The sequence below is a fragment of the Mytilus californianus genome, unplaced genomic scaffold (genome assembly GCF_021869535.1).
Source record: "Mytilus californianus isolate M0D057914Y unplaced genomic scaffold, xbMytCali1.0.p SCAF_1, whole genome shotgun sequence".
NCBI classification, from domain to species: Eukaryota; Metazoa; Mollusca; class Bivalvia; order Mytilida; family Mytilidae; genus Mytilus; species Mytilus californianus.
The window spans coordinates 127,940,459-127,953,995 of NW_026262581.1; the positions used below are offsets into that span (position 1 = coordinate 127,940,459).

The window sequence follows — 13,537 nt, forward strand, 5'->3', positions numbered from 1 at the left end:
TTTCCTTACTCTAACTTATACTTACATATACATTTAGTTTTATCATCACTTGCAGTATACCCATCAGGACACTTCATGCACCCCTGGATACCTGATGTAGATTTATAGTAACCTTTCTCACATTTCTTACAACTGTCTCCCTCTGTACCAGCAGGGCAGATTTCTGAAGAAAAAAACCCTTATACATTAGAACTATAGGACATAATAATATGTACATGTTACATAAATATATGTCTACCTTGCCTTGCATCATTAAGACATGCTGAGTAAGTAGTTTGACCTCCAAGCTCACATGGTCAGTACGCAAGATAACGTGTAATCATGATGGATTCAATAATGACTTAAAGACAACTAGTCTTGCTCTTATTCCAAAATGCCATTTTCTTGGCAAAAAATACAGCAAAAAATAAATATTAAAGCAATCCATTTCACTTGATTGAAAATCCACCTTCCATTCCAATATCCAAGGCAATTGGTAACATCAAAGTAGTGTGTTTAAAACCCTATGATAAATTGGTATCTAGTGATTGTTGTGTCAAATTATCATGAAGCTCCTATGTACAACCTTCGTATCAGCAACTCCTTTAAACCACACATCACTGTTACTGTTCAATGAAAATTTCAAAGAATATTTGGTATCCTTATATAATAACATTGTGCATATATTTCTTTTATCCAAATGAATTTTGGGGTTTCCCATAGCAAAACATGAACTCTTGATATATCACAAAAGGCGGTAGACAAATTTTGTCTGCAACTCCTCCTACATAAATTTCTTTCTTTCCATAAAATTTCATCTTTCTTGCATATTGCCATTGTGAACCTCCTATTTGACTGCTTGATCCATAAAGATTTTGTTATCTTTACACAGCAAAACAATTTTTTTTCATGTATGTACATATAGGATAGGTGGATGATTTTTTTAGCTCTGTTTTTCTATAAAAAAAAATTATATAGTTGACCGTACCATGAAGCACCTGACTTACCCTGACAATCTGTAGATTTACTGGACCCTGTATTTTGTGTGTCATGGTTAGATGAACATGCTGTACAAGTTGTCTTGTTATACTCAGTCTGGTAGTATCCTTTCAAACATTGTATACATTGGCCATTGTTGATGTGATATCCAGGTGAACAGTTTACTGAAGCAGATAATAAAATCTTTCAGATGCATGTTAAATGAGGTTTTTAATTTTTTTTTTTTTATTAAATTCTTGACTCTCTCTTTTCAAATATTGTATACATTGACCATTGTTGATGTGATATACAGGTGAACTGTTTACTAAAGCAGATAATAAAATTTTTCAGATGCATGCATACCTGCCAACCTCTGAAACCTTCAAAGAGGGAGATCTCCCTCTCAGCTATGACAGCTGAGGGGGAGATTTTGCGCGAACGACATTTTCAAGTGAAATATATGACGTGTTTATTTATTCATCTACGATACACACATAAGAGTTAATAGATATACTTTGTTTCTTTAAATATGGTTATATCCTACAGAATATAAGTTATCTACGTTCATATCCGTAGATATGGATATTTTAACACCCTGAAGTATCCAAGTACACCCTGAGGCGAAGCCAAAGGGTGTACAGGGTACTGAAGGGTGTTAAAATATCCATATCTACGGATATGAACGAAGATAATGAATTGATCCCCGGTCTTAGTCCAAATCTGTCGATTTTTAGAGAAATTCGACCACAAAGTGTAAAGTGAAAGCAACGTTTTTTTCATTTTCTAAAAATCTTTTATTGAAATTTGGGAATTTGACGTATCTTTTACGGGGTGTAGGGTACTACCTTTGGTAGAACCCTACAGGTATTCAAATATAAGACGTTTTTAATACGGAGACAGAGAAACTGGAGTGGGTCGAATTTGGCGCTCAATGTTGTGAGAGTTACATCATAGACGGTGTGACGTTAACTTGGGTCATTTGCATAGCTAGGTAAGTAGTCCCATTCATAGACGATGTGGCAGCCAAGTGATGCATTTACTAAAATGTGTGCAAATGATCGACAAAATAAGATAACATCGTTAGTGGATTAAATATTTAATTACAAACATCATGAATAATCTACAGAATTCTATATTTCACAAAGAACAACCATGGAACTAAGGAAAACGCGTGTGACGTCCCCCGGGGTAATGGAGAGCAACGTCCAGGTATATGGGTTAGAAACTCCCAGGGGCTATTGGTTTTGTAACGACGTGCGTTATCCAATCAAAATCCTAGAAATATACTAAGGCGGGGATAAGGTGTGTTGTTTGTTTCTTTCCTCTTACATCAACTTTGACATTTGAATTCCTTCCGGACAATTATCACCCCAGATACCTCTGTAATAAGACAGCAATCATCATGTTACAGGTGCATTTTGTGTGTGCACATATTTATTTCACTCAATTTGGTTCAATACATATTTTATAAATTTCAATATAAACATTGAATAGAAGTATAGATCTTTTAAGTGATTTTTAAAATATAATTATTTTTTTTGTCTTAAGGCATACAAAATCTTTTAATTGCTATCCTTTTATGATTCTTTGTTTAATTTGTATTTAGTTTATATTGTTTTATCAATTCACATTATCTTAAGAAGGGTAACTTAAAACAGGATTAAACAGGGGAAGTAACCCGAAATTTCTTTGAAGTGTTTTGCTTGAAGCAAAAGTCGTTAATGATCGTTAATAAGTACTATGTTTGACACCCAAGCTGTGAAGTGAAGCCATTTAATTTCACATGGTCTGTGATTTACAGGTAAAAACAACCCTCATCAGTGAGACAAAAACGTAATTAATGTTGACTTGTCATTCAAGGTTAAAATATCCCAAAGCGGGAGATTCTATACTCCCGCGCGGGAGGATACTGGCAAGCGGGAGATTTCCCGAATTTCGCCATTTGAGCGGGAGTCTCCCGCTCAAAATGGGAGGGTTTGCACTTTGCAGGTATGTGCATGTTAAATGAGATTTTTTTTTTTTTCTTTAATAAATTCTTGACTCTCTTTTTTTCTAGAAGTTTCACCTGATGGAAATCTGAAAGAAAGTCATTTATCCATTATAGTTGCACCACTTAACCTTTTAACAACCACTTTTACTAGGAAAAATACCTGCACCAAGTCTGGAATATTTCAGGCTGACAACACTGTAATTGTTATAATTAATATAAATCTGTATTGAATATTAACCTAAACATGGAAAATGTAAAAATGTAAATGTTAAGCCATAAGGGGAATTTACTCTCCATAATCGTGAACAATGTTTATCACTATTTTACGAAATTTTCCTTTGATCATACTGACTGATAATTTCCTTTCTCAGCACAGTAGAGTGATATGAAAAATTATCGCTAGAAACTAAGGGCGCACATGTCGTTGTCAGTGTAAACATCAACGTCATCAAAGGCAAAAAAGCGATAATAAGATTATCATTGGTCATCTCAACTTGATTGCTTTTCTCACTTTCACGGTACCGGCTCAAGCGAGAAAATCAATCTTGTTGAGATGATCATCGATAATCTATAATCATCGTCAAAAGACTTCCACATTCACATTTCTCAGGCATTAGAAACTTAAGCAGGTTCCTCTAACTTTTCCTTTATGAACTTTAGATTTTTTATTTTCAAAAGTTTAACTCTCAAAATTTCACAGAAAAAGTTTAATAAAACAAAACAATATTTGAGTATTAACTTTTTTCACTGGTACTTACATATATTACATTCTGTCCTGGCCTGATTAGATGTTGTGTGCAGCGGGCATTTCATACATGGATAAATCCCTGCTGATGGTTTATAATAACCTGACTTACAATTGGAACAATCATCATCACCCTCCTGGCCAGCTCCACAATTTACTACATAAATAAAATATATAATATTGTATCTATAATCTTGCCTTTTCAATATCAAACATGACAATTGACTTAAATTGTCCTATTAATTACACCTTATATAAGAAAGCCAGATTTTGATTGGTTGATAGCCAGTGTATTTTTTGCATATTTTAATATTTTTTCCTCATTTCAAACAAATTTGCCTGTTTTTCACCACTGCCGTAAATTTGCCTCAAATACCATGGTAATTGCCATTTTGGATATTCCTTTTTTACCCTCTCGAGCATCTTCCTGCCAAATTTTTTGGGTTATGTCGTTACATAAAAAAGTGAGCTAATGCGTATTAGTACATGTATAATTCCCGCAGTTCTATGATAATATCCTCTTATCCTCAAAATTATGCATAAACATGTTAATGAATTACAGCTTTCAAGTAAAAAAAAATATCTTCACCTGTACAGAGAGTTTCAATCCAAATCTATTCGGTGTAATTAAACAGATATATCATGTTATGGAGGGGTATTTGTGAAATACCAGTCTTGGGACCGAATTTCCCTCGTCTAGCGGCTCAGGAAATTTTACAGTCCCTTGACTGGTATTTTTCACAAATACCCCTCCATAACATGATATATCTGTTCAAAAGTGCTACTTATTCAAAATTATTCAATATGGCTTTTACTGTGAATATTTATTAGCACATGATACATGAGAGTAAGGACTTATTCAGCATTTTAAAGATATTCATTTTGTGTTTGCCAAAGAAAAAATTATACACACATTACCAGCAGCTTGCATAATTTAGTGCCTTAAAGTTATTTTTAAGATATTTGGGAATTTTAAGCTACTTGATCCATAAAAATATATATGCATTTAAAAAACTGTAAGTCCTAAACAATTTTAATTTTTTTTTCTGTAATGCCGCTTACAGAAACTCTAAAGTTACAATTCATAGTAAAATAATGAGATGTACCTTGACAATCATCTTCTTTGGTAGAGGCTGTAGAATTAGTCTTTAGGTTATCTTCGCATTGTATACAGGACCCCTGATCGGCATTAGGTTGGTATGTTCCTACCTTACAGGGGAGACAACTAGATCCTGCTATATAATATCCAGGTCTACATTTGGTACTTCCTCGACCACATACCAGACTCTGGACCATGGCAGTGCCGTTGACACTCTGTCCCATTGTAGTTCCCTGGAGCTGATTGAACAGGCTTTCAACAGTTTCAATAACATCCCTGTCATTTTGGTAATCCTGGTATAAGGTTGTGAACTATCAAGCAAAAGAGGGAAAAATTAATGAACACTTATTACAAAATACCAGTACTTACCACATACATAACTACTGACTAAAAGTGAAATGCAATCTACAAAGGACAAAGACTAATGATCATTCAGTCAGTTATGGCTCCTATACAATGTGCACTAAATGAAGACTGATAACTCTTTCATTGACAGTCATATAAGTCTTCATATTGTAGGTCAGTTATTTATTCTCTCCATGTTTGTCAGCTTCCTCCACCAATGAAATTTGGCCACCATGATAAAGCCAAGTCTACTGGAAGTATCACTTGACACCAACAATTCATCAATCTTCAAATAAATGGAGAATGTGTCCATGGGACACAGATGATGCCCCCACTTGCATATAATGGTATAAAGGGACATAACTCAAGAACGGTAAAAGTGGCTCCACCCAAATTCGAACTTGATCTGAATTTTGTGGTAATAAGCATTGTGTATAACTTTCATATCATTTGGTTAAGGCAAAATAAAGTTAGAGAACGTACAGACATATGGACGTACTGACAGAAAGGGTAACACTTAATGTCCCCTCCACTGCGGCGGGGGCATTAAAATGTAAAATTTCAATAATCTGTAGTTTATTTTTCTTTGAACTATATTATAACTTACATCGTTGTATAACTGTAATAATTCTGCTGGATCAGACGATAATTCTTCTCCTGCATTCCTCTCTATATAATCTAATATCTACAACACAATAAAACATTATATATGATATTGTATAGAAATCTGTCAACTGTTGAAGACTGTATGTTGATTTCTGGATGTCTTTTACTTATTTGTGTCCTTGACCATTGTCTCATTGATGTCACTGACCATTGTCTCATTGATGTCCTTGACCATTGTCTCATTGATGTGTATCCAACAACTCCTAGTATTCATAGAATAGCCTGAGAAGATACATTTTGTATGATTATTTACATCAAATCATGTCTTATATGAAGAGCGTTTCATATTGCTAATGAATTCTACTTCGGACTGTTCCATTTAAACATACATGGTACCCAGGGAAGGCATTTCAAAAATACGGTAACTATCTATAGAGGCAATTTTACAATTTCTCTTATACTTCCACTGTACAAAAACATCCACCCACAGATGAGACTTCAAATTGTCTTCCCTCAGCCCATGTATGTGTTATGGAAGTCCTAACAGCCCTTACTTGTAAAAGGTAACAAACATTTCATTTGAATAACTTTAACATCTCTTACAGTTCAACATTATTTTAAAATTTAAATGTCAGATAAATACAAAATCACATAGAAAAGGAAATAAAGACTAAAAGGATTGTCTCTCTTTATAGGTAATACCTTCTAACATGTGTAAAAAGGCCTAAATTTAAACAAAGAAATGATGAATGTCACATGAACAACCTCTGCAATCAGAAATATGTCCTACTAATTATAAGTGTACCTCTTCATTTGATCTTGTATTGTTGAGTGCTGATAGAAGTAATCCGTAGAGCTCATCAAACTGTACTAGGGACAGATTACACAGCTGTGTCTGAACAGTATCTTGGAGAGACTGTGTTGGGAAGATAATAGTCTCATTTAAATTTCTATCACACAGAAGACTACGAAGATCCTGAACAGTTGTGTTGGTGTTGGGAATACCTCCTGATGTTCTGTTGTTTTGTATCAATCGACATTCTCCAAAGTCAAATAATACACCAGTTGGCAGCTATGATAGAAAAAAAGGAATTAGATTAGCACCAGAAAATGCTGATGCAAGCTAGCTTGTCAGCGTTTTTTTGAAATAGAAAAACATGTAACTTATATTCCTTTATCTTTAATCAATACACTATCAAACCTAGTTGTGTTGTAAACTCTGATAGGTTGAGGTATTTTGTCAGTCTTAGTAAAAACAATTTCATCTATGACGAGCCATACAGTTTTATCTATATATGATGTCATGAAAAAAGCAGGTTCACAGAATTTTTACATCAACCACTTCAAATTCACAATTGTTGCTTTTTACCAAAAAAATATTCACATGGAACGATTTATCACGTACCATACTGAAAACATGATGAAGGTCACATTCAAAATTGACTTGGACCTAGATGAAGTCAAATAGTTATTTCAGGTTCCTTTGACTTTGACTTATCAAGGTTAAACTGAACATAAAAAAATTAAAAACTAATGCATTTCAGGGGAAAACTCAACTTCATATCAGACTCAGGTCAAAATCTAACTAGATGGGACAAAATTATGAGAAATGTTAAAATTAGATTACTATATTGTTCAACAATATACACTTATTGACGTGATTCAAGGGGAACAGTTATTATCTTTGACCCTTCAACAGATCTGATGCTGATGGTAACAGTCTACATCTGAGGGTAAAAGCTGACACAGTTTTTATCTGCTTTGTTGAACCTGGTATAATTAGTTTATAAAATACAAGGAAGCAGTCAACAGATCATTACCTGTCCAAGTTCCAAAACTGTTGCACTGCAACAATAACTTAAACACCAAAACCAAAATTATCTTTAAAGTAGCTACAATGTCCAATATTGTGTTTAATTTGATATTGTATGATTTTTTTTAATTCAAAGGGAAAAATGTATACCCAAAAGTATAAATTCATCTGCATGGTATGCACAATTATTGTGGTTAAATGGTCTCTACATATATTGTGGCTAAATGGTCTCTACATACATTGTATATTGTGGCTAAACAGTGTCTACATATATTGTGGCTAAACGGTGTCTACATATATTGTGGAAAAAAAGTCTCTACATATATTGTGGCTAAATGGTCTCTACATATATTGTGGTTAAATGGTCTCTACATATATTGTAGCATAATGGTCTCTACATATATTGTGGCTAATTGGTCTCTTACATATATTGTAGCTATGGTCTCTACATATATTGTGGCAAAAAGGTCTCTACATATATATATTGTAGCTAAATGGTCTCTAAATATATTATGACTTAATGGTCTCTATATTTATTGTGGCAAAATGGTATCTACATATGTTGTGGCTAAATGGTCTCTACATATGTTGTGGCTAAATGGTCTCTACATACTGTGGCTTCATTTATTTTCGTGGGTATCAATTTTCGTTGATTGAGGAAAATTTGCATTTTCGTTAATATGTAATTTTGTTGTTTTGGCAAAGTCTGCATACATTCCTTTAAACCATTTGTTATTTGTTGAACATTTAAATTTGTGGTTCCCCTGTACCCACCAAATCCATGAAAATTGGTATCCAACGAATATTAATGAATCCACAGTATATTGTAGATATGGTATCTAAATATATTGTTCCTAATTGGTCTCTACATATATTGCTGCTAATTGGTCTCTACATATATTGTGGCAAAATGGTCTCTATATAGATTATGGCTAAATGGTTTCTAACATATATCTTAGCTATGGTCTCTACATATATTGTGGCTAAATGATCTCTACATACATTATGGCTAAATGGTCTCTATATATATTATAGCTAAATGGTCTCTACATATTTTGGGGCTAAACAGTCTCTACATATATTGTGGCTAATTGGTCTCTACATATATTGTGGCTATTGGTCTCTACCTATTTTGTGGCTAAATGGTCTCTTCAAGCAATAAAGTGACTTACAGCTGGATTGATTGTCGCATTAAGTAATTGATCTATCACATCAGGAGACAAACTGATGTTGTTGTTAATGATCTGGTTCCTCAGGTCTGTAGGATTAGTCACAATGTTTCCTAAATTTATACCCCCTACAATAGACAATATAAATCACATTTAAGAGGGAAATAACTCCTGCAAAAGTCAGCTAGATTATCAAATCCTCCAAGAGCTTGCTTATATAACCTTTGAAAAATCCCACATGAAATATATGTGTGAGAGTCCTTACAATGCAATGTCAATATAAATTACATTTCAAAAGGACACGCTTCCTGTAAAAATAGATGATCAAAATTTATATTCAAACTTGTACAAGACATAACTCACATAAATCTTTAATATGAATTTCATAAAAATCTCACTGGAAATGTGGCTTGAAAGTGCTTACAATGCAATTTTCTATATAATTTATATTTCCAATTGAAAATATATGATCACATAAACATTAAGTAATTTAAGATTAAAGAAAAACTTATCTATTCCTTATGAAGTGAAGTTGTACAAACCTGTGGCTGTTCCATTTCTGATCATGCCAAGCACTCTCATAATACTCTGTCCATCTTTTAGTAAGTTCTGTATGAGTTTAGGATCTGCTAATTGTCCTATATCTTTCAAAATTCTAGTAATCCTAGAAAAATGTAAAATTCATGTCTTTTTATTTACAAAATCAACATAATGTGTTAATGGCATCTAAGTTACACATCACTTAGAACTTTATTCAAAGATTTTGTAAAGATAACATGTATGGAAGGTTGAATTTAATAGATTTCAAAAGCAATTATATCTATTTCAGATATTCAATTATTCTTGTTTTTGACACCACTTTTAATTTGATATTTCATTTACCTCAGTTTTAAAACTAATTTTTATGCAAAGTCTACAATAATTCTGACAACTTCATAGTAAAATGTTGATTTTGCCTTATTTCAAAACTAGTGATGTGTTTTAGAATCATTTACAAGCATTTTCAACTTCAATTTAATCATGGAACATGAAAATACCACAAACGATCACACACGATTTGAAAATACCGGAGTTTCATTAGATGTTTTTGAAACACAAAAAAGTTTTTTTACCTGAATTCTTGTGGCGAGAAGGGGGGTGCGGACAATGTACTTGTGTGAACTATACAAGGCCGATTACAGTATGTTCCTAGTCAAACAAAATTTGTTACAGCGAATTACATATATTTCGCTTTGGGACAGTGCATTACAGATGTATCCCTTTGATACAGTACATTACAGATGTATCCTTTTGATACAGTGCATTACAGATGTATCCCTTTGGTACAGTGCATTACAGATGTATCCCTTTGGTACAGTGCATTTGAGATGTATCCTTTTGATACAGTGCATTACAGGTGTATCCCTTTGGTACAGTTCATTACAGATGTAGCCCTTTGGTACAGTGCATTACAGATGTAGCCCTTTGGTACAGTGCATTATAGATGTATCCTTTTGGTGCAGTACATTACAGATGTATCCCTTTGGTACAGCCCTTTGGTACAGTACATTACAGATGTAGCCCTTTGGTACAGTACATTAAGATATATCCCTTTGGTACAGTACATTACAGATGTAACTCTTTGGTACAGTACATTACAGATATATTTGTAAATTCAGAAATTATTGCATGCATTTATTAATGAGATTATTTATGAAAGGACAAAAATGTGAGATTAATTATTGCAATTTCAGAAAAATATGCATTCAGATATATGTTTTTGATATCAAAATCTTATTATTGCTACTAGTATACTCACCCAGTGGCATAACTTGTATTAATAAAAACTTTGCAATAATTTCTGAATTTACAGTACTTACAAAGCCTGTGGATTTCCTGAGGCTGTTGTACCAGCAGCTTCATCAGCTGTAACAGTCTGGTAACATCTGTTTTCTGCATTACAAACTAAGGATTGTAGAAAGGGCCAAGTGCCAGCACTCGGCATAGCATTGCCATCAAAATGACCTTCAAATTAGAAAAAAACAAGCATTCTGAGAGTATTGCATGGCAATACATAGTCCCCTACCGGATAAAAATTCATTATACTGGAACAAAAAGCTAACTTGTTCCATAACTTGTCATGGTATTAACAAAAAGAAAATATCAAGTCAATATCTTCAAGCATGACTAAAAACTGTGTGGAAAACTGAATATATCAGTGAATTTTTTCAAGTCCAAGGACCATGACTCTGCACAAAATTATCAGACCGAAACAAAAATTTGAACTTGATCTATAACTTGTCATGATAAAACTATATACCAATTGTCAATCAATATCTTCAAGCATGATGAAAAAAAGTGAGGAAAACCTATAACACTCTAACATTAGATATGATTAATAGTTCTCTAAAATTAGATATGATGTAATACAATGTATATCTATTTTCAAATTACAATCAAATATAATTAATAGTTCCAAATATTTTTTCTTTCATTTGTCACAAACTAATAAAGATTTGTAACTTATCTATAAAATGTCAACAACTTGTATCTACACAATGTAACGAAATATATACCTTAATAAAATAGATTATTATCTAATTAAAGGATTTCACTTACCTAATAAAAAAAAATATATATATATATATACAAGTAGCATTCAGAAAATTAGTTTATATAAAATAACATATAAACCTGCCACAAAATTCCTCAAACAATTTACCAAAGAATGTCTTTTAAAAAATGAGTTATCTCCCTTTGTACAGATGGTTTAACATAGTACTCTAACATAAGTTATGGAGTTTTTTTGTGGACCATAACTCTGGACTTAATCATCAGGCCGGAATAGAATTCGAACTTGATCTATAACTTGTCATGATAAAACTATATACCAAATGTCAAATCAATATCTTCAAGAACAAAGAAAAAAAGTGTGGAAAACTGAGTTGCTGGACTGACGGACAGAGTGCAAACCTAAAGTCCCCTTCGGCTTAGTCAGTAGGGGACTAATAAACTGTTAACACAGAGAGATGTCTTGCCTTTTTGTTATTTTGATAGTGAAATGTAAATGTTGAAATTAAAATAGCAATACTTTAACATGTAAGTTATGCAAAATATTCAAAGTCAATGACCATGACTGAAGGTACAGAGCCAAACAATTTCCATGGAAATGAGATGTGCCTATGCTAATACAACTGCATACCAAATACCATTGACCTACTACTATTGGTTCCCCATAAACTGACTTACTCATGAAATAATACATGTAAACTAAGCAAAAGTTTCAAAGTCAATATACCATGACTGAGGGGGCAGGGCCAAACAATCTCCATGGAAATGAGATGTGCCAATGCTAATATAACTGCATACCAAATATCATTGACCTACCACTAGTGATTCCCCATAAACTGACCTAATCACAAACTAATACATTGTTGACACCGTCACTGCCTGAAACAGCATACCTATGTCTCGCTTATACTTTAGTTCATGAGACAAAAAAATTGGATGGTATACGTTAATGAGGGAAACTTTCATGAGACAAAAATCCCATGATACATTAGTTATGAAACAACCAATACATCAAATAAACAACAATACTATTGTTGTTATTCATCTTGCTAGAATGTTAGGAACTAAATATCTTACAAAGTAAATGTTTAATAATAATAATAATAATTCTTTATCTATAGAGGGTTACACAGTCAGCTATAAAACTAATCTTCCCAAAGGCCCTCATGAAATACATTGAAACATAGCAAACACAGAATTACAAAATAATCAAACAAAACGCACAAATAAGTACAAGAGTGCACACGCTGAAATGTCTCGCCTGTTTTAATCACCATTGATTTTATGTTGAAAGTCTTAAAGATAAAGGTTTTACTACAAGTATCACAAAAACTTAACATTTTTAAAGATCCATGACAATGAGGTCAAGGTCAGATAAAAACTGTCACATAGACATGTACACCTTACAATTATTCCATACACCAAATATAGTTGACCCATTGCTTATGGTTATTGAAAAACAGACACAAACACAAAAAATTAATGTTAACCAAGAACCATGGAAAAGAGGTCAATGTTAGATGATACTGGCTAGACAGACATGTACACCTAACAATCATTTCATACACCAATTATAGTTGACCTATTGCTATTAGTATTTGAAAAACAGACCAAAACACAAAAACTTAACATTGACCAATGAACCATGAAAATGAGGTCAAGGTCAGATGACACCAGCTAGACAGACATGTTCACCTTACAATCATTCCATAAACCAAATATAGTTGACCTATTGCTTATAGCACTTGAAAAACAGACCAAAACACAAAACCTTAACATTGACCAATGAACCATCAAAATGAGGTCAAGGTCAGATGACACCAGCTAGACAGACATGTACACCTTACAATCATTCCATACACCAAATATAGTTGACCTATTGCATACAGTACTTGAAAAACAGACCAAAACACAAAAAAATTAACAATGACCAATGAACCATGAAAATGAGGTCAAGGTCAGATGAACCTGCCAGTCTGACATGTACCCCTTACAATCATTCCATACACCACATATAGTTGACCTGCTGCTTGTAGTATCTGAGAAACAGACCTAATCACGTAACTTTAACCTTGATCACTGATCCATGAATTGAGGTTGAGGTCAGGTTACCCCTGTCTGACGGACATGTAGACGTTGCAAGGAACCAATATACCAAATATATTTATCCCATTACTCATAATAAGTGAGAAATTCAACTGACAAAAAAATTGTAATTTTTTTTTCAAGCAGTCACTGAACCATGAAAATGAGGTCAAGGACA

At 33.2% G+C, this 13,537-nt stretch overlaps 1 protein-coding gene across 3 annotated transcripts in view; it reads right to left on the reverse strand.

Annotated features, from left to right (window-relative positions):
* LOC127733860 (phospholipid-transporting ATPase ABCA1-like) overlaps positions 1–13,537 on the reverse strand; it is a 90,020-nt gene that overhangs the window by 62,239 nt on the left and 14,244 nt on the right. For all 3 annotated transcript variants that reach the window (XR_007997218.1, XM_052243291.1, XM_052243277.1), the window contains exons 4-12: positions 10,584–10,728; positions 9,267–9,388; positions 8,728–8,852; positions 6,548–6,814; positions 5,744–5,821; positions 4,799–5,102; positions 3,706–3,849; positions 987–1,142; positions 26–163 (exon numbers count right to left, since the gene is read on the reverse strand). Coding sequence is in view for 2 of the 3 variants with exons in the window: in XM_052243291.1 (XP_052099251.1) it covers positions 26–163; positions 987–1,142; positions 3,706–3,849; positions 4,799–5,102; positions 5,744–5,821; positions 6,548–6,814; positions 8,728–8,852; positions 9,267–9,388; positions 10,584–10,728 (1,479 nt within the window). In the remaining variant the exon portion in view is untranslated. The remainder of the gene's footprint in view (positions 1–25; positions 164–986; positions 1,143–3,705; positions 3,850–4,798; positions 5,103–5,743; positions 5,822–6,547; positions 6,815–8,727; positions 8,853–9,266; positions 9,389–10,583; positions 10,729–13,537) is intronic.